The following is a 20,831-nucleotide window of genomic DNA, read 5'->3' on the forward strand; positions in this document are numbered from 1 at the left end:
ATAATGTCCAGGCACACTGTGACTTCTTTTGTTTATATACACTGACTAAATATGTCTTGGTGGTAAATGAACTAACTCTTAAGATTTATTTCCCAGGGCCTCCAAAACAATATTCTGCACCCTGAAGCAACTCCTTGCCTCCAGTTCTCTTTCCAAGGCTACGCGTAAGTGATTTTTAACAGAACACATGATTTTGAAACATGTAATTAACATCTTGACAAGAGTCGAAGGCCAAGGAGCCCTTCATCAATCTGAAACAAAGAAAATGAGAAATTCACTAGAAAATGAGTGTGATATGGTGGTGTTGAACACAAATACTGCATGACCCTCAATTCCATATTCCCTTTGGAGAGTGGGAAAAGTGGAAGTAAGGGTTTTAAGACATGCTGGTATAGCAAAGCGGCCACTTTCTTTTTGATGGAAAAACTTTCTTTTTTCAATTCTGCCATTACTTAGGAGAAATAATTATAAATTCAGAATGAAAAACAAACCAAAAAAATGGGTTCAAGTTATACAAGTGTTTTGAGTTTTTAAGTCTCAAAAACTGTCTCCAGGTGACATAATTTTTGACTGCAGGGAAGGGTGGCGTTTTGGAAGAAAAGGCAGCCAAATAAAAAAGCCTTCTCCTGGCTCCCAGGGTGAGACTCCCATGGGAGGGAAGAATCCTCACAAGCTTTCTGGAATCACCCTCCACCGTCCTCCACGGTGCTACCTCAGAGAGAGAACCGTCCTCCAAGGAAGAGGAAGAGTGCTACAGTGAGTGGGGCTGGGCTTCAGCAGACTTCACTCCCAACTCCTCTTCCAAATGGGCCTTGAGACACCACCACTCAGTCCCCTCAGGGCCAGCACCACAGCCATCTTCAAAGTGAAGTTAGAGGCCAGCGCTGCAGCTTAGGGGGTAAAGCCGCCACCTGTAGTGCCGGCATCTCATATGGGCGCCAATTCGAGTCCCGGCTGTTCCATTTCCTATCCAGCCCTCTGCTATGGCCTGGGTAAGCTGTAGAAGATGGCCCAAGTCCTTAGGCCCCTGCACCTGCGCAGGAGACCCAGAAGAAGCTCCTGGCTCCTGTCTTCAGGTCAGCCCAGCTCCAGCGGCCAATTGGGGAGTGAACCAGTGAATGGAAGACCTCTCTCTCTCTGCCTCTCCTCTCTCTGTGTAACTCTGACTTTCAAGTAAATAAATAAATCTTTAAAAAAAAAAAAAGAAGTGAAGTTAATGCCGAGATCACACAAAGCAATGAAAGGGGAATGGTCTTCTTGGAAAACTTTACAATTTACTACCATGGAAGACCCAGCCCATGTCTCTGGGCTACTGTTGGCCTGAATAGGACTAATGGAGCCTTGCCCAACCCTGGCAGCTCCACCCCTCCTGGAAGGTGGGACCTGTTTTGCAAAAGGACATAGGTGAATTGAAATCCCAGCACTGTGATTTGCCAGCAGTGAGGACTTCAACTTTGTCATCTGATGTTTTGCCCATAAAAACGACCACCACCTTACAGGACACAAGGCTGGGTTGCAGTGATGTGTGTAAGCACTCAGCACCTGGCCTAGTACCTCACTACCCCTCAAGTAGTTGCTCTTCCTTCCCTGCACCAAGGAAGAATCAAAGAAACCAAATCAGCCACTAAAAGCCATTCTGTCCACCCACAGTCACTCAACCAAAAGCTGAGGCTGCAAGTCTTCTGGCAATCAGCAAATATACAGGGTAACACTGAAGTCAGAGAAAAACCCCAAATTTTAGTCAAACACTTGCATTCCTTTCCATGTGAGAATCCAATCCTTTACACTATGAAGGCACTGGAAGCCCTGCAAGACTCAACCTTATTAAAGAGTTTCTCTGGCATTTCCTCCTTGGTTTCAGAGTAACTGATAGAGGATGAGCCCTGTGCTGCTCCACACAGCACACAGAACACAGCCCTGGCAATGCCTGGCTTCAGATCTGGTTCAAGGAGGCTCTTTAAATTTCTAGGATGGCCCTAAGTAGTTTGGTGTGCAGGAACAGAACTCTCAATGCTTGATTCTAAACAAGAGACTCTAGAAAGTGAACTGGATGTGACCACACACCTAATAAAGGACAATGCCCCCCTGCCTCACCCAAGTGAATCTCCTGCTGACTCCCTACAGCAGTAAAACAGAATTCACAGAAACTGAATAAATGAGCCTAATGTCTGACTTCCTATACCAATCCTTAAAAGAAAAAGATGGATGCCATTTCTTTGTAATTTACATGATAGCAGATTGTAAATTATAGCTTTATTTTCTGTTGTGACTAAAGTCACCAAATAAAGAAACAAGCACTCTGCAAGGATGCTATTCATGTGTTGCCACAGTGCTTAGAGTTTAAAGGGGTCTTAAACAAAACCATCATAATAATACAAAACAAAAATTTAAATGCTGAATGAGCTGTGTTCCTCTGGCCAATTTAGCTATGGAACAACATCACTAATGAAAGCACATGCCTTGTGGTTGCTCCCACAAACCTGAAGGACAATTCGACACTCCAATAAAAGACCAAAGAAACTTCCACCAGAGAAACTAACATGCTCAGTGTTGAAGGTTTCTAACTACAGTACTTGAGCAATGGAGACAGCAAACAATCAGAGGTAACCGTGGTCTAGTTTTGAGCACAGGTTGACTAGAGTATGTGTATCATTAATGTCATTGAAATTCCATCCCTATTATTTCCAAAAACAGCAAGAAATTTCTTGTGAGATCTGAATTATCTGATTTCACAACTATGCTGCATAATTTTAATTTTTAAGTGGGGTCATTCAAATGTTCTGGCATTTTATAAGCATGTACTCTTCTCAATCTGTAAGCACTATTAGACCACAGTCACCTCTGGTTCTTTGCTGTCCCCACTTAGTTCCCCAATTACTTGTAAAGCAGAAGCCCTTGGCAAGGTAATTTGCTAAATCCAGACTGTCCATATTATCTAAAGGCTTATCTACAATACTGCAAGAAGCAAGACACGGGAAGCGAAGAGCAGACCCGGGAGAGGCAGGGTCAAGTTATTCTGGTTAATGATCCTGCTGAACACACCTGCTGCTCATAAAACACATTCCCTCCAAACAGATGATCTGATCTGCTGGTGGGCTGTTAAGGAAAAAGGCCCAGGGCTGAGCAGCAGTACCAATGTAAGCAGAAACACTAAAGCAGCATGTGAATTCTGCTTCTTCTGAAGGGCCTACCACATCTAGCTTCAAGTTATTTTAACATTAGCATTGATTTGAAAATGGCTAAGAGGTTAATGCTAGTTTAAGTAGGGAGCTCAGACAATCTGAAGATAGCTAAACCTAGGATCACCTAGATATAATACTACCATGGCAGTTTCGGAACTGGCTCCTATGCAAACTGTTGATTCTTGCATTTGGGTATGTAGAACAGAGAGAAAGATAGTCAAGTTTCTGCATTTGGAACCTGGAGACACTGTCACTATTTTATACAGCTTACTCACTATTGTCACACTGGGAGTGTCTTGTGTGTATTTTAGTTTAAATCAATCATGTGCACAAAGAGCAAACACTGATGTATACATATAGTCTTCACGCACGGTGGATGCACAAGTGCCTTGTCTCTTCTTCCTTTGTGTATATATTACTTTTACTATACTACAAGGTACACCAAAAGCTATACTACCACATTCAACATGACACATACATATGTTCAAAACAAAACAATGAAGACCAGAAATTGGGAATATATCAATTTTAATCCTATTTAAAGAAAAAGCTAACAGAAATGTTTAAAATAAAAATGTCTCACTATGGGGCCGGCACTGTGGTGCAGCAGGTTAAGCAGCCTCCTGGGATGCCTGCATCCCATATGGGTGCTGGTTGGTGTCCTGGCTGCTCCACTTCTGATTCAGCTCCCTGCTAATGCACCTGGGAAGGTAGCAGAGGATGGCCCAAGTGCTTGGGTCCCTGCACCCATTTAGGAAATCCTCAAGAAGCTCCTGGCTTCAGCCTGTCCCAGCCCTGGCTATTGTACCCATTTGAGGAGTGAACCAGCAGATAGAGGGTTGATGTCTGTGTCTACTTCTTTCTAACTCTTTCAAATAATAAAATAAATCTTAAAAAAAAAAAAAAAGTCTCACTAGGTAATACCAGGCAAAGTTTACTTTTTAAAAAACGGTTTCAATAAATACTTTTAAGACTCAACTCTTACAGACTATAAAAAAGTTTATACACACAAGTGTTTGCATGTCTGTCCTTGGAACACTTATACCTTGCATCTGTGTTTAATGTCCCTTAACTAGACTGTAAACAATGAAATCAGGACACCTGGTTGTTTCCTCTGCCATGCCTATGCTTTGGTTAGTGCTCCACGTGACACTTGCTGGGGTGCAGATAACAGAAAACCAGAGGCCAAGAAAAAAAAAAAGCCCACCATGTGCATATGTCAAGGCAATAAGTGGCCAGTTTTCAAGCCTGTTTTAGATGAACTGTTTGCTCATTTCTTTCATCCATTCCAAAAAGAGTTGATGAATGGCTCAGCAGATTTGTAATAAGTAAATCTAAGTAAACGTAATTTGTACTAAATAAATCTGAACCCCGTCCACAAAGCCACAGTAACCATCCTCATTTATTTCACGAGTCACCAGGCAGGTAGAAAACTCAGAGGCTTTACCACTACAATACCCAGAGAGTGTGTCTAACAAACCTTAACCATTTTTGCTGCATTGAAAGCATGATGGCTGGCGCCACGGCTCACTTGGCTAATCCTCCACCTGTGGTGCCGGCACCCAGGGTTCTAGTCCCGGTTGGGGTGCCAGGTCTTAGTCCTGGTTGCTCCTCTTCCAGTCCAGCTCTCTGCTGTGGCCCGGGAGTGCAGTGGAGGATGGCCCAAGTGCTTGGGCCCTGCACCTGCATGGGCGACCTGGAGGAAGTACCCGGCTCCTGGCTTCGGATTGGTGCGCAGCGCCAGCCGTGGCGGCCATTAAGGGAGTGAACCAACGGAAGGAAGACCTTTCTCTCTGTCTCTCTCTCTCTCTCTCTCTCTCTCTCTCTCACTGTCTAACTCTGCCTGTCCAAAAAAAAAAAAAAAAAAAAATTTAAAGCATGATATACATGCTGACAAGATGCAATTTCAAAGGTAAAACAGTTAAGAATTTTCAGACTCCAGACTGCAGCGACGGCACAGTCCACGCAGGATAGGAAACTGCACGAGGTGGACAGAGCAAGGACTGAAGGCAATATTCCCCAGCCGAAACAGGAAGCTTTCCTTAGTTGCCAGTTGTTGAGCAGAAAGACCACCCCAGGGCTATCAGATCTTCTGCATTTTCCATATTAACAGAAAGTTACAGAATTTCAAGTAAGTCTCTCAATTTTTAAATACAAAGTCATCTTTCAATATTTACAAGGAGGCAGTTTCCAGGATCTACCAGAACGCCAGAGTCCATGGATACCTGCGTCAGGTCCCTTACAGAAAAGGTCATACTGTTTGCACATGACTTAATGCACATCCCCCCACACAGTGTATATCGTATCTAGATTACTCCTAACACCTACCACATTCTACCGTTTGGGAATAATGACAAGGAAAAGAAAGTCTGTAGTGTTCCATACAGATGAAATCTTTTATCCAAACAGTGCTGAGCCCCAGAGAGCCCACAAATGCCAAACTCACAGATATATAGGTTCACTCTATTGGCACCAAAATCTTTAAAAATATGTCAAGGCATTAAGTGGCCAGTTTTCAAGCCTGTTTTAGATGAATTGTTTGCTCATTTCTTTCATCCATTCCAAAAGAGTTGATGAATGGCACAGCATGAACAAATGAAGAACTTCCCTAAGTTCACAATAGAATCAATGTCAAAGGTCTGCAGCAAACTGAAAACAATCATGTTAGAACCATCAGAGAGGGGCCAGTGCTGTAGCACAGAGGGTAAAGCTGCTGCCTGCAGTGCCAGCATCCCATACAGGTGCCAGTTCGAGTCCTGGCTGCTCCACTTCTGATCCAGCTCTCTGGTATAGCCTGGGAAAGCAGTAGAAGGTGCCCCTGCACCCATCCGGGAAATCCGGAAGAGGCTCCTGGCTCCTGGCTTTGGATCGGTGCAACTCTGGCCACTGTGGCCAATTGGGGAGTGAACCAGCAGATGGAAGACCTCTCCCTCTGCCTCTCCTCCTCTCTCTGTATAACTCTGACTCTCAAATAAGTAAGTAATCTATTAAAACAAGAAATCACAGAGTTTCAAACCGCCATCAGTCTGCAGTGCAACCTTGCCATGCCGGTATTTTTCCTTTATCTTCTCTTTTGTGAAGGTAGCTCAATTTCCAAAATGTGAAGGACACTGGCTACCTCATGCATCTCATTGTCATCGCCTTGGGCTTATGAAATCCTGTAGTGTTTCTCAACCCAGGCAGCTCCAAGCTGTCCTAATTATTGTGGGTGCCACCTATAACAATACCCTTTGATAATATACCATAAACATTTCCCTGTACAAGACTGAGATTCTGCACAGGCCTTTGTAGAGTGGAACTGGCAAACCTAACACAAAGGTGACTGAAAAGGCAGACCATAATTCTGGATAAACTCACACCTCTTCTACAGTTAAGAGGAGGCCCTCAGAAGCAGTGCTGGCTGCCTTTGCAGCTGGCAAGTGGCTCTGTTTGACGGGTGCTTGTGACCTGCACCTATGCAGGGTTGGCCCCTCTGAGGAACAGAAATGAAGGGAGGAGCAGCATGGGAGGACAAACGTATTCACTGGCCAGGGCACTGAACTGAAAAGTGATCACAGGCTAGGCAGACACAGTATGCCTGGGTGCCTCTAATATTAGCTGTCCACTGCATATACAATCCCTCTACAGTGTTCTCATTTAATAAAACACAAACTGATGATGTGACATGTAATCCCAAGTAACAGTTCTAGATTGCACTTTAAGTTAGAGCATCTGCCCCAGGCACAGCCTCCTCACAGACACCTTCCTGGCCTGGTCTATTTTCTTGCAGGCCTATCCCACTCTACAATCCTTCCTGTGTGCTCACACAGCACTGTTACATTCTGCACCCAGAGAGTCACCCCTGGGGTTAGCATATGTGTAAATACAGCTTTGGGGGTGGGGTGCAAACCACTCTCAGTCCCCACTAAATTACCCATTCCTTTAGGGCAAGAACAGGGCCTATTCATCTTTGTGTCACTGCACCTCATTCACTGGCGGCACAGAAGGCGTGTGATAAATGCTCATTACAATGAACAAATCTATTATTCAGCCGTTCTGTACTTCAGTCATAAATCCTACCCCCTCATTCCTTTCCACCCCAAATCTCAAAGCAGAGAGACTGACACTATCTTAACACCAGAGGCCCTTATAAGTTTGAGTAGTAAAAAGCACGTGAATGGCAGTCCGTAACAATGATTTTATTTAAACACCTGTATACGTTGTACATGCCTCATGCATCTTAATGCCAAATGGCATGACCCAAATCTGAGTTTCCTCAGACTCGGTTTTCCAAGCCCAACATTTGACCAACCCAAGCAATTCTACTTGCTAGTTCAAGCCCCAGAACATAAACAGAATTTTATCATAAAAGGAGCTGTTATGTCATTGTGCAGTAACAGCTGCATTTATAGCTGGCAGTCACATTTTCATTTGAATATCCCTTATTTTCCTGGGTAATCTTCCCAAGAGTTGTTTGTTTTTCTGCACCACACCAGTTACAAAACTTGCTTTCTCCTGGAATTTCTGAAGCATGAACACAGTCTGTTGTACAATGCAAAACTCTTCGTGGGGCCCCCAACCAGTGGCTATTGGTATACTTAAGGAATAAACCTGTGTGGTAAGAGAATGTGAATGACTAATGCAAAAAGCTGTTGAGATAAAAAGTTATTAAAAAGATAGCACCAGAAGAGAGGAGGTTGCTGGGTGTGGGGGAGGGGCGCGCTGGCTGCTGAGGCAGGATGACGATGAGCACCATCTGAACATGGAAAGTCTGAGTGCTTCAAGTGCTGTCTGGAAATGTGAGCTCAAAAGACCACTCCATGAAAACTCTGGCTATGTTCTCTGCCTAGAGGCAAGAAGGGCTTTCAAAACGAAGAAACAAACAGCTAGTAAAGTGTCACTGGCAGTGAAACAACTCACTAAATGCTGATCACCAGGGCAAGGCAAAGGCAACAGAACTGGACAGGAGTGAGGCAACTTTCACCTCCTACTTTCCAGGGAAAGCTATCTTGAGCTACGAGACAAGTTTCTGTTTAAGGAGATCTACTTCCTGAGATAGAGGCACTAAAAACGCTCATCAGCAACTAATATCCTAGAAGCTTGAAAGAAAAACAAAAGGCAAGAGATGAGAAATACAGTACAACAAAATAAACACTTACTAGGTACCCTCTACATGCCAAAGGCTAATCAGAACAAAAACTCTCAGCTGGTCTGCATCCTACTAGGGACTGACGCTCAGTCAACCTGCACATCGAGGGTCGTTAAGAACATATACACTGCCAGCGCCGCGGCTCACTAGGCTAATCCTCTGCCTGCAGCACCAGCATCCTGGGTTCTAGTCCCGGTTGGGGTACCGGAGTCTGTCCCGGTTGCTCCTCTTCCAGTCCAGCTCTCTGCTGTGGCCTGGGAAGGCAGTGGAAGGTGGCCAAAGTGCTTGGGCCCTGCACCCGCATGGGAGACCAGGAGAAGTACCAGGCTCCTGGCTTCGGATCAGCGAGGTGCGCCGGCCACAGCGCACCACCCACAGCAGCCACTGCGGGATGAACCAACGGCAAAGGAAGACCTTTCTCTCTGTCTCTCTCTCTCTCACTGTCCACTCTGCCTATCCAAAAAATCAAAAAAATAAAAAATAAAAAACATATACACTACCTTTATGTAGGTTCTAAGTGACGTAGATTAAATGAGCAAATCAGTAAACTACCATCCTAAGTCCACACTTCTGTTCTTAAATGATGGCTGTTGTAATCCTTCTTCAGAGATTATTCAAACATTAAACCAATTTTAAAAGCCAGAAAATAAGCAGTTGTTTATTCTTTTGCACTCAAAACCTAGTTACCACATCTTTAAATCTCTGAGATGTGCTAAAAGATTATAACAGATAGTTTACCATATCAGTGGGTTATGAAAATGTCAGCATGGGCACCAATTTTCTGATTACAGAAAGGTATTCACCATAATTTATATAGCTACACATTAAAAACTCAAGTCAATTCTTGATTTTTATAAATCAAGAATAGTATATAATTAGGATATTAAGGGAAGCAAGCTTTATTTGGTTATGCTGGCATTTAATTATGCAGAGTAGAAGAAATTACTAGTGAAAAAAGCAGCAATAATTCATGGAGAAAACAATAGTTCAAGATAAAATTATTCAAATAGAAAACAAAAACAAAAACAAAAACTCCTACTTACCCAAAAGAAATGAAAACATTAGGTCCACAGAAAATTTTGCACACAAATGGTCAAAACTACATCATTCATCACAGGAAAAAGTGAAAACAACTCTGTTGATCATGAATCAATTAATAAAATGTGGTATAGCCATACAATGGCATATTATTTGGCAATAAAAAAGGAATGGAGGGCTGAGATATGCTACAACATGTGACTAAACCTAGAAAACATGCTGAGACATAGATGTTAAAGACAAAAGAACAAGTATTCAATGATTTCCTCTATATGAAATATCTAAAACCGACAATACTTACAGAGACAGAAAGTAGATAAGCAACGACCTAGAAGTTGGGGAATAGGGAATAGGAGTGACTACTACAGGATTTCTTTATGGGGTGATAAAAAATATTCTAAAATTAACTAAAGTGAAGGTGTGTAATTATTGGAGTATACTACTGGATATTTAAACAGCTGAACTGTACGGCGGTATGTGGATTGTATCTCAAAAAAGGTATTGACAGCAGTAAAAAACAATGAAATCCGGTTATTTTTGAACAAAATGGAGGAATCTGGAAAACATCATGCTGAGTGAAATAAGCCAGTCCCAAAGGGACAAATATCATATGTTCTCCCTGATCAGTGACAACTGACCGAACACCCAAAAGGAAGCCTGTTGAAGTGAAATGGACACTATGAAAACCAGTGACTTGATCAGCCCTTGTCCTGACTGTAGATGAACAACTTAATACTTTATCCCTTTTAGTTTTTTTTTTTTTATTCTACTTAATACTATTGGTTGAACTCTTTAATTAACACACAATTATTCTTGGGTGTTTAAATTTAACTGAAAAGTGGTCCCTGTTAAGTATAAGAGTGGGAATAAGAGAGGGAGGAGATGTACAGTTTGGGACATGCTCAATCGGACTTGCCCTAAACAGTAGAGTTAGAAACGTGACAGGGGATTCCAATACAATCCCATCAAGGTGGCATGTACCAATGCCATCTCACTAGTCCAAGTTATCAGTTTCAGTTCATATTGATCATAATGAAAGGATTATGAGTCAAAGGGATTACATAAACAAGACTAGTGTCTGCTAATACTAACTGAAAAAATTAAAAAGGAGAGAATGATCCAACATGGGAAGTGGGATACACAGCAGACTCATAGAATGGCAGATGTCCTAAACAGCACTCTGGCCTCAGAATCAGCCCTGAAGGCATTCGGATCAGGCTGAAGAGTCCATGAGAATATTTTAGGCATGGAAAGCCAAGACACTCTGGCCAAAAAAAAAAAAAAAAAAAAACCTGAATGAAAGATCCCTGCGAATGAGATCCCAGTGGAAAGTATGGGCCATCAAAGAAGGAGGTACCTTTCTCTGAAGGGAGGAAAGAACTTCCACTTTAACTATGACCTTGTCTAAATAAGATCAGAGTTGGCGAACTCAAAAGGCTTCCATAGCCTTGACAAGAGGCTAGGGTGATTACTGACGCCATAAACAAGAGTGTCAATTTGTTAAGTCAACAACAGGAGTCGCTGTGCACTTACTCCCCATGCAGGATCTCTGTCCTTAATGTGTTGCACAATGTAAATTAATGCTATAACTAGTACTCAGTACTTTACACTTTGTGTTTCTGTGTGGGTGCAAACTGTTGAAATCTTTACTTAATATATACTAAATTGATCTCCTGTATATAAAGATAATTGAAAATGAATCTTGATGTGAACGGAATGGGAGAGGGAGCGGGAGATGGGAGGGCTGTGGGTGTGAGGGAAGTTATGGGGGGGAAAAGCCACTATAATCCAAAAGCTGTACTTTGGAAATTTATATTTATTAAATAAAAGTTTAAAAAAGGTACTGAAAAAGCAAACTGCTCTGTTCACATTTTGGTTTTTGTCACTGTTGTTGCTATTCATTTTTTAATTGGTAAGTTTTTTTTTAAAAAGCTTCATTCATAATGAGGATGAATTCTTTGTTAAGAAAAAAAAAATCAGCCATTTTACTCTTCTTTTCCCACTATCTAAAATGACAAACCAAGGTTTTAAATCTAACATGACCTCAAATAATGAAAATTAACAGCATCTCTTATTTAGAAAGCCAGAATATGGTGGAGAATCCTGCCAAGAACTAGTCCTAATTAAATCCAGAAATCTACATGTCAGCACTCAGGAGCAAGCAGGCTGTGGGAACTTCAGAGCTTTCTCCCAACCACGGCGGCTCTCTCGCATAGGAAGAAAGGTTTCAGATGTCCCTCTGCACAGCCGCAGAGTCCTGGGAACACTGTGAACACACACAAGGTAAGCCTCGCTGTGCACACCACGCACGGACACTTAAGAGGCAGGGCCGGCAGGCAGCTCTCTTATTAGTGGGAAGGCGTTTGTCATCCAGTGCCTGCAACATCCGCTCTCGCAGTCCTCCACCTCCAAAGGGCTCCACTTCAGGTGAAAAACATGCCGCCTCGGAGGAGCACAGTGAAAGGCTCAGAAAGCATTCATGCTAACAGATGTCTCTCAGGTATGTCCTGGGTCCTGGTCCCGTGACATGAACCCACCCCGCACCACACAGTGCAGCCTCTTAAGAGCAAGCCACAAATACCAACAGGTGCATTTAGCAAGCACTCAAAACTCACACAGTCCCACACCCCAGGATCCGGACTGGGGTTGCGCTGTTACTCCGAGCTCACTTGAGTGGTCCTCTATGCCTCCCCTCTCCCTGCTTCTCCAGCAAAGCTCTACCCTTTGGGATTTGCTTGCCTTCTTGACCTGACTTCCTCTTGTGCTTTACTTCCACACACAGGCCCCAGGACCCTGGTACACTCACTATGCCACTATTAAATGTTAGGGCCCAAAGGAAAGGTGAAGGAAGGAGCAGGACAGGTAACAGGGACACTGGGAGCACAAAGAGGAAGGAAGATGCAGGCACACAAGGCACCTGGCTGGGCGGAGACAGCACACGGCGGAGGCAACATCAAGGTGAGACACTATGCGGTATGGGCCTGCCGGGAAGGATATTTCAAATGTGCTTTAGCCACTTAGCAATTTTGCCCCATTAAGAGAAACTTAAAGTTTAATGTCAATCAATAACTTGGCCCATACAGCCTAGAAATGTCAATGCTTCTAACACAAACATGTTTACTAATTAAAGAGCAAAGTGGGACCCACCGTGTGTCACAGAGGGTTAATACACTGCCTGAAACACTGGCATCTCATATTGAAGCGCTAGTTTGAGTCCCAGCTGCTCCACTTCTGATCTAGCTCCCTGCTAATGTGCCCGGAAAAAGCAGTGGAAGATGGCCCAGGTGCTTGGGTCCCTGCCACCCACATGGGAGACCAAGATGGTGTTCCAGGCTTCTGGCTTTGGCCTGACGCAGCCCTAACTGTTGCAGTCATTTGAGTAGTGAACCAACAAATGGAAGATCTCTTTCTCTCTCCCTGTACCCCATCCCCATCACTCTACCTCTCAAATAAATAAATATTTAATAACAAAAAAAGGTGGGGCTGACCCTGTGGCATAGTAGGTTAAGCCTCTGCCCGCAGCACCAGCATCCCATATGGAGCTTTGGGCTCCTGGCTTTGGCCTGGCCCAGCCCCAGTCACTGGGGCCATTTGGGGAGTGAACCAGCAAATGGAAGACCTTTCTCTCTGTCTCTCCCTCTCTCTGTAACTCTGCCTCCCAAATAAATAAAATCTTAAAACAATAATAATACAAGGCAAATGTTTTCTTCCCTCAAGGTTTAAGTGTACCTCCATCTAAGAAAGCTTCTTATTTGCGTGCCTATAAACCAGATTTCCCCTTCCTTAGCCTTCCAGACTCCCAAACGAAATGAAAACCAAAACTGTGAAGCGGCTTCTGCTTGCAGTTGAGGTCAGATACAGAGGAGGGAGATGCCACTTGGCCTTCGATGGAACCTTCTTTTCTATGGGCAAAGGAGTTCACTTCTGAGGGGAAAACTGGAAAATGCTGCAACCATAAGCTCTATAACTCAAAAGGTGGCGCCAGTCAAACTGAATCCTATCAACAAGACAGAAATCATGAAGCAGCAATGTGAGAAGGTAGCCTCAGGTCCCCTGGCTGCATGTGCGAGTGAAAATGAGATGCCTGCACATGGGGATCCAGGCTGCTCTCCACACCTAGTCGATCTGGACACGTTGGTTTTCCATCTTTTTATTAGCGAAAGGGAGACCAAGCACTGCCTCCTCAAAGCCGTTCACAGCACTCTGAGACACGCCCACAGATGCTGGCACACAGCATGGAGAGGAGCACGCACAGGAAGAGCAGGGAGGCCAGCGCCAACCGTGAACCTGACGACTCGCACGGCCATCAGCTTCTACGCAGGTGGGACAGAGCGGCTTGACACGGGGCCCCGGCATAACATGGTTGGCGTTTTAAAAAGATCACTCAAGCTGCTGTGAGGAAGCTGCTCACCGAGAGGACAGAAGCCAAGGCAGAGAGGCCCCGCCTGGCGGGATGCTGATGAGCTCCCGTAGTGCTGGTGGGAGGGACGCTTCAGCAGACACTCCTGAGAACACACCTGCAGGACGACATGTTGGCAGACTGAAGAAGGAGCGCACTAGGCACAAGCGAAGACTGTGGGGTTGTAAAGGAACAACAGGTAAGGAAGGAGGGGCAGTAAGGTTGAGCTGTGCTGAGAGAAGAACTGCCATGGAAGGGAAGGGACAGGGGTGGCCGCTGGAGGGAGATGAGGAAGCAAGTGAGGGGACATGAGTCTCTTTGGTGGGGACAGGTACAATTGTCTATGAGTTTAAAACAGAAGATATTGGGACGGACAGGTGTTGTGGCACAGCAGGTTAAGGCGCCACTGGCATCCCACATCAGAGTGCCAGTTCAACTCTCAGTTGCACTGCTTCCAATCCAGCTCCCTGCTGATGCGCCTGGGAAGGCAGTAGAAAATGGTTCAAGCACTTGGACCCCTGGAGTTCCTGGCTTCTGGCTCCTGCCTGGCCCAGCCTGGCTATTGCAGCCATTTGTGTAATGAACCAAAGAATGGACAATACTTCTCTCTCTGCCACTCTGTCTTTCAAATAAATAAATAAATAAATAAATAAATAAATAAAACAGAACACAGTATGATTCAGCACAAAAAGAGACAAAGGAATGATAATGGGAGAACTCGCATCAGTGATAAGAAGGGATAAATGATAGTTCTTGAGCACATGTTAGCTGTCTTCTATTCTCACAAGGTTCACAGTCTGAGTCAGGAAAAGTAATATAAATTATTAAACAGCAAGGTAAGAGCCAACAGAGGTATACACAAAACAATAATGTACATGACAAAGAATGTTGATGTGCTGTGATACAACACTGAAGTGGGGAGTATATACTGACAGAGAAATGACTGATTAACTTATTTGACGTATTTACATATTTTGGTAAATATTTTTCAAGAAATTATTCCCAATTCTACTTTATACCTCTAAAGGAATGCACAAAGACAAAAACAGCTATTTAGTTACAAGACTGAGCAAGCCCAGTTTTTGTTGTTAATTAAAAAATGTTATCAGAAGAATAAATAATTCAGTCTCTATTTTAAAAAGTTTTTCTTGGTGTTTAAGTGTTTTTCCCTAAGTGTTACATGACTGAACTCAAAAATAACTTTTCCATTCTGTAATGATAAGTATCCACTGACAAAGGAGTTTATAGAAAGTAAGCACCCTGATTTTATGAGCTACGCATTGGAAGGACTGTTCCAGGAGCCAGGCTGGGTTCACACTGACCTGTGCATCTTGTCCAGGTCACTCCGGCGTGAAATCAAAGCCTGCCCTTGTGAGCACACTGCTCCAGCCAACCCAGCAAACCAGTTAAGCACAATACACAACAAGAATAAATAGTCATTTTATTCCAAAGAGTTACATAGTCTCAAAAGGACTCACTGCAAAAAAAAAAAAATCACACATTTTGTGATGTTTCAAGAACGCTCACTGGATGAGGTCACATGTGTTCTCAAACCACAATTTCGGATATTTTTAAATATCATATTGTAATTCTATGGCAAAACACTTACCTCTAAAAATACTAAGATTAAAAAACCACAGACCTTTGACCCCCAACTCAGTTAGTGGGATGTTTCCCACTCTGACAATCTGACTTCACATTGACTTCTCTTGCTGCACCCACCTGCTGAGCTGCATCTCCGTTCACCAGGTGAGGCATCATGGCTACCTCTCCGTTCAGCAAGGGTGGCAGTTCCAGAGGGATCTGGTCGGTCATCATCATTGTGACATACATTCATGGAGAATTTCCCTCAACCGGCTTCCTGCAAGAAAACCATTGTGTTTTTTAGAACTCAAGACCACAAGAACCACCTGTCCTCAGCAACCTATGTGTGCCACGTGAGGTCTGCTGATATTCAAAGATTCTAATCACCGAATGTGATGCCTGAGCATCCCTAATCCAAAAGCCTAAAACCCAAATGCTCCACAATCTGCAGAGCACAAACATGACACCACAAGTGGCAAATGCCATACCTGCTCTCGTGTGACCAGCTGCAGGCAAAAGGCAGACACATTGCTAAAAATACTGCATAAAATTACCCTCAAGCGAGGAGTTTAAGGTATGTATGAAACATAAATGAATCTTCTATTTAGACTTGAGTCCCATGCCCCAAAATATCTCATGTTGGATGGGCAACTATTACAGAATAAAAAAAAAATCTAAAAATCTGGAACACTTCTGGTCCCCAGGCATTTTGGATACATGATCTAGGGTATCAGGCCTTGGGGAGGGGGAAAGGTACAGTGCAGGAAGCCAACTGAAGTAGGAGACCAGAGCCAGGCATCTCCAGGCAGTTATGGGAACACAACTTTTCAGGCCATAGTTTCGTCATTTAATCACAGATTTTAAAAACATATGAATGGGAGCCACCGCTGTGGCGTAGCGAGGTAAGCTGCAGCCACAGTGCTGGTATCCCATATGGGCACTGGTTTGAGTCCTGGCTGCTCCACTTTCATTCCAGCTCCCTGCTAATGCACCTGGGAAAGCAGCGAAGATGGCCCAAATCCTTGGGTCCCTGCACCCTCATGGGAAATCTGGAAGAAGTTCCTGGCTCCCTGGCTCCATTTCGGCCATTTGGGGAGTGAACCAAACAATAGAAGATCTCTCTGTCTCTCCCTCTCTGTAAATCTGCCTTTCAAATACATTAATTGCTTTAAAAAACCACACATATGAATGACAGTTACAACCCTAACCCAAGGACCTTTCTGAGATAAAATGAAGATCACTCTTTGAGCAGCTAAAAATGCCAAAACAAAAACTGGCAGTATCATTATCTTTAGAGTAATTACCAACACAGAAGTCCAAAGAGAATGGCATATAATCATTCATCATAAGAACAGTCTTTTCCCCTTTCATTAGGATCAAAATACTGTCCACAAGCAGTGAATCCAAGCAAGTAACAGAGGTTAACTACCTACACTGCAATTTCTGACTTTGCCATTAACTTGGTAATTATTCATGTTCTAATTATCTCTCCTCCATCATTTCCATGACTTGAACTAACTGTTTCCATATTGATTGACATCTTTACCACTGGTGCACATCTCCTACTCTCCTGGATCTCAGCCATACCTCAGGACCCTGGGCAGAGATGGGCTAATGGCAAGCTCCCTTGTTTTTAACGAATAAATGAAATTCATACACATATTCAGAATGACGCAAAGCCTACTTTTGGTCCATAATGGCACTTGCCACCAACATCTAGATTTTTAATACTCTAAGCATAAAATAACAATAAATTTATAATTAGGACTGTAACTTCCTGAAGAAGTATTTACAGATTCAATTATGCCTAAAATTTATAGGTTTCAAAAAAAGCTCAGCTATGTGGACAAGAAATGATAAACACAGATACACACACAGAATTTCAAATAATTTCAGAAACAAACCACCATACAGTTCACAGTTCTTATCCCCATAATAAAGTCCCCCAAAAATTCCAACTCAAAGCTATCTGGTCAATGAGTACTTTCATATTCCACACCCAAACCAGACAAAACACTGGGCAAACCCTTTAATGACGTCCTCAAATCAGGCTCAGACAGGTATGCTAAAACAAATTACTTCTTCTTAAATGCCTCATTCCTTACATTGTATGTACTCCTCAATACCACTCGAAAGAAATACCCCCCCAACGAATCACATGATGCATAAAAGACACCCAGGAGGTTATAAACCTTTTTATCTTAAACAGGTAAAATTTTACACTGCTCATTATAACCTCATTTGGAGAAACTAATTATTTAAACACCAAACAAGGAAGTACATTCTATAATAACAGGTCTTATAATTCAGTGTTAATAGTACCATCATGCTGTTTTATGAGGCAATTACTCAGTTCCTAAGCAAATAAAAGACAAAGCCCAAAGCACAATAGTTTATCCTAATGTAAGAAATAGCTTCTTTATAAAAAATAATAAAACCAAGATAATACCACTGACACTCATGATAGAACTTTGATTCGCAGTAGACTAAACGATAGAGAAGCACTTCTGTCCATTTTAATTTTAAGTAAACTCATCTTTAAATTCTACTTCTCTACCAACTTTCTTCAAAAGCAAAGTCTTTTGAGAGCAAGCGACCTCATGCTCCCACCTTCTAGTTCACTCCCCAGCAGGAGCTGAGTGGGGAACAGAAGCTGGGAATGAGCAGGGAGTGGGGAGCCAGGTCTCCCACATGGGTGGCAGGAACCCAATTATCTGAGCCATCACTACTGCCTCCCATGATGTGCCTTAGCAGGAGCTGGAATCAGAGCTGAAGCAGGCATGGAACCAGGTACTCAGGACCCGGCCACCTTAGCTGGGAGGCGCAGCACCTGCCCCTTGAGTTTATTCCTAGTGCACAAGGGAAGAATGGCTACTTTTCCTCAAATTGGTATCAGATGGTCCTCTCTCCTAAGTGTTTTATTCACTATTTCTTCAAAATTGCAGGTGGGTGGGCCAAACAGGACAGTAATTCCCAGGCAGGTCTGAGCATCAGCATCCAGGGGGAAGCAGCACACTGTCCTCTCTGCTGCCTTTTCCTCCCCCATGCAGGAGGGGCTGCAGGTCCTCGCTAGCAGATGCAGTGCAGAGCTTGGTGATGGTCCTCCCTCGTCCCCACACCCCCTCCCCTGCTCCGTGCTGCGCTCTGAGCACCAAAGCGCGCTCCAGGTGGCACAGATCCGGTCATCTCAGACAACCAGGAGGACAGGACCTGCCCTCTCTCCTGTCACCCAACAAGGTGGAAGGAATAAATCAGCTTCATGGCCTACCCGTAGGTCCTTTCAGCTTCTACAGAGCATGCTGCTAGGCTAGAGTATAGCAGATAATGACACAGGTCCAAGGGCCTGGGGGAGGGAGGGGCAGGGCCCTCAGTCAGGATCTGCTTCAGACTGAAAGCTGCTGATGCTCCACATGGAGGAGCTAAGATGTTAACACTGGGGTTGGAGCTGCAAATCCAACTGGCAGTGACAATTGTTTCTATTTGTCATTATTTCTTGTCTGGGGGAGGGAAGGGTCTAGGAAAAAGAGATGGTCGTGATCCAGTGGTACAAAATTCTGTATTTCGGGTCCCCTGTTCCTAATACCAAAGAATGTCTCAACACCAACACTATGTCTAGCACAGACAATTCCCATTCAGGAAAGCTTCCTGCTGCAACTTGCTACCAAGAAGGCACAGCAGTTCTGCCTGCTAAGTAGCACTCTTCAGGTGTCAAGTCTAAACTAGGGGCTTAAATTCCCTGCTCGGACCCCAAGGCCCAGGTCCACAAAGGCCTTGGGATGGGACAGTATGGAAACTGACCCAGAACTGCAATGTCATCTCGTTTAATGAGATTTGCCCCTAAGGAAACCAAGGCATGGGCACAAGGAGATCACTGTATTGGCTTTATAGACGACCTCAGGTGAGATGTCTGAGCCTTTCTGTTTCCACTGGATGATGGGTTATCCATCTCCTACAATGTTCAGTGGTTATTGCACATTACTGAGAGGAGAGCAGAGGTGGTGTAGACACAGTAAGGGCACGCACAGCTGCTCCTTATAAAGCACACAGTGGGGACTTGGAAACATCAGACATTCTGATGCCACAACTCAGTCACCCAGGGATCACACTTTGAATCAGGGAGGAAAGTGCAAGAATAACATGAATAAAGGCCACTGTGAACCAAGAATCACACTTACCAGTAACCAAAATTGTCGAACCTCGTTTCCATAGGCTATCAGCTTGCTAAACCCTGAGGCCTGTTTTGTAAACCATGTTTCAACAGAGGTAAACCAGACTTTATCCTGACTGGAATGCCAGTACCAGATGCAGCTACATGGGACGTTGCGTGCAGCCAACAATGTCTAAATTCTCATTTCTATGCTTCCTGCACATACTTTCATCTGCCTGGAATGCAAGCGATGTTATTGAGAAAGGAATAATTTACGTCTAGGCAAGGAGATGCCCAGCCACTTAACAAGACAGCTGCCTGCCCAACTGCCCCTTAAAATTATCATGGGCTAGAAACAGCTTAGTGCCACAAACCACCGAAAGGACAGGACAACAAGCAAGGAGGAGAATTCTGAAAGAATGAAAAACAGAGCTGCAAAACATGAAGACCACACAGTCGTCACCTTTTTGGTTATTCCTCGGTGATGAAGGGGCAGAAGGAGTCAGGCTGCCAATAACAAATGCAAAGTCAAAAGGCTGTAAACTGGGAAAATCACACTAACCCAATGGCAGTTAAAGCAGATTAAGTAGGGCCCACAGACCTGGGAAAGGTCTGCCATGCATAGTTATCACATGATGGTGACACCTCTGTTTTGGATGGTAACTTAGAGCCACCCATGTGCTCAACTCAAAACAGAGATGGCTCAACTCAACTGCCTGGAGGAGATCTGGGGAATGAGCACACCTACCTGATGAGAGCCGACTACACACTTTTTGAATGGAATCAGAAGATAAATCAGTGAGTGTAGAAGGCTTACCATCCACAAGGTTAACTTTAAGAACCAAGTTAGGGACTAGTGCTGTGGCATAGTGGGTAAAGCTGCCACCTGCACTAACGGCATCCCATGTGGGCGCCGGTTCGAATCCCAGCTGTTCCCTGCACCCGCATGGGAGACCTGGAAGAAGCTCCTAGCTCCTGGCTTTGGATCAGCGCAGCTCTGGCCGTTGTAGACATTTGGAGAGTGAACTAACAGATGAAAGACCTCTCTCTGCCTCTGCCTCTCTGTAACTCTGCCTTTCAAATAAATAAATCTTGAAAAAAAAAATTAAAAAAAGAACCAAAGCCTTCATCATTTGTAATGAAGATGGATGGAAATTATGCATTTTCTTACTTCATTCCAGAACTGGCTGGCCATAGCTTTATTTTTCCTTAGGGACTTCGGGTCATTGTTTACAACAATACTGTGTTCAGTCATAAGATGATGAACTAGGAAGTCGCTGCAGTATTTTGACCTTACATCTGCAGGGAAAGTCACCTCTCCTTCGAGTTCTCAGGCTTGATTTGTATGGCTCG

At 43.9% G+C, this 20,831-nt stretch overlaps 1 protein-coding gene across 3 annotated transcripts in view; it reads right to left on the reverse strand.

Moving 5' to 3' along the window:
• Nucleotides 1-20,831, reverse strand: part of FNDC3B (fibronectin type III domain containing 3B) — a 356,988-nt gene that overhangs the window by 260,870 nt on the left and 75,287 nt on the right. For all 3 annotated transcript variants that reach the window (XM_062211816.1, XM_062211803.1, XM_062211809.1), the window contains exon 2: nucleotides 15,470-15,608. In XM_062211816.1, coding sequence (XP_062067800.1) covers nucleotides 15,470-15,580 — 111 coding nt within the window. In that variant the 5' untranslated portion in view covers nucleotides 15,581-15,608. The remainder of the gene's footprint in view (nucleotides 1-15,469; nucleotides 15,609-20,831) is intronic.

The sequence above is a fragment of the Lepus europaeus genome, chromosome 2 (assembly GCF_033115175.1).
Source record: "Lepus europaeus isolate LE1 chromosome 2, mLepTim1.pri, whole genome shotgun sequence".
Taxonomy (NCBI): Eukaryota; Metazoa; Chordata; class Mammalia; order Lagomorpha; family Leporidae; genus Lepus; species Lepus europaeus.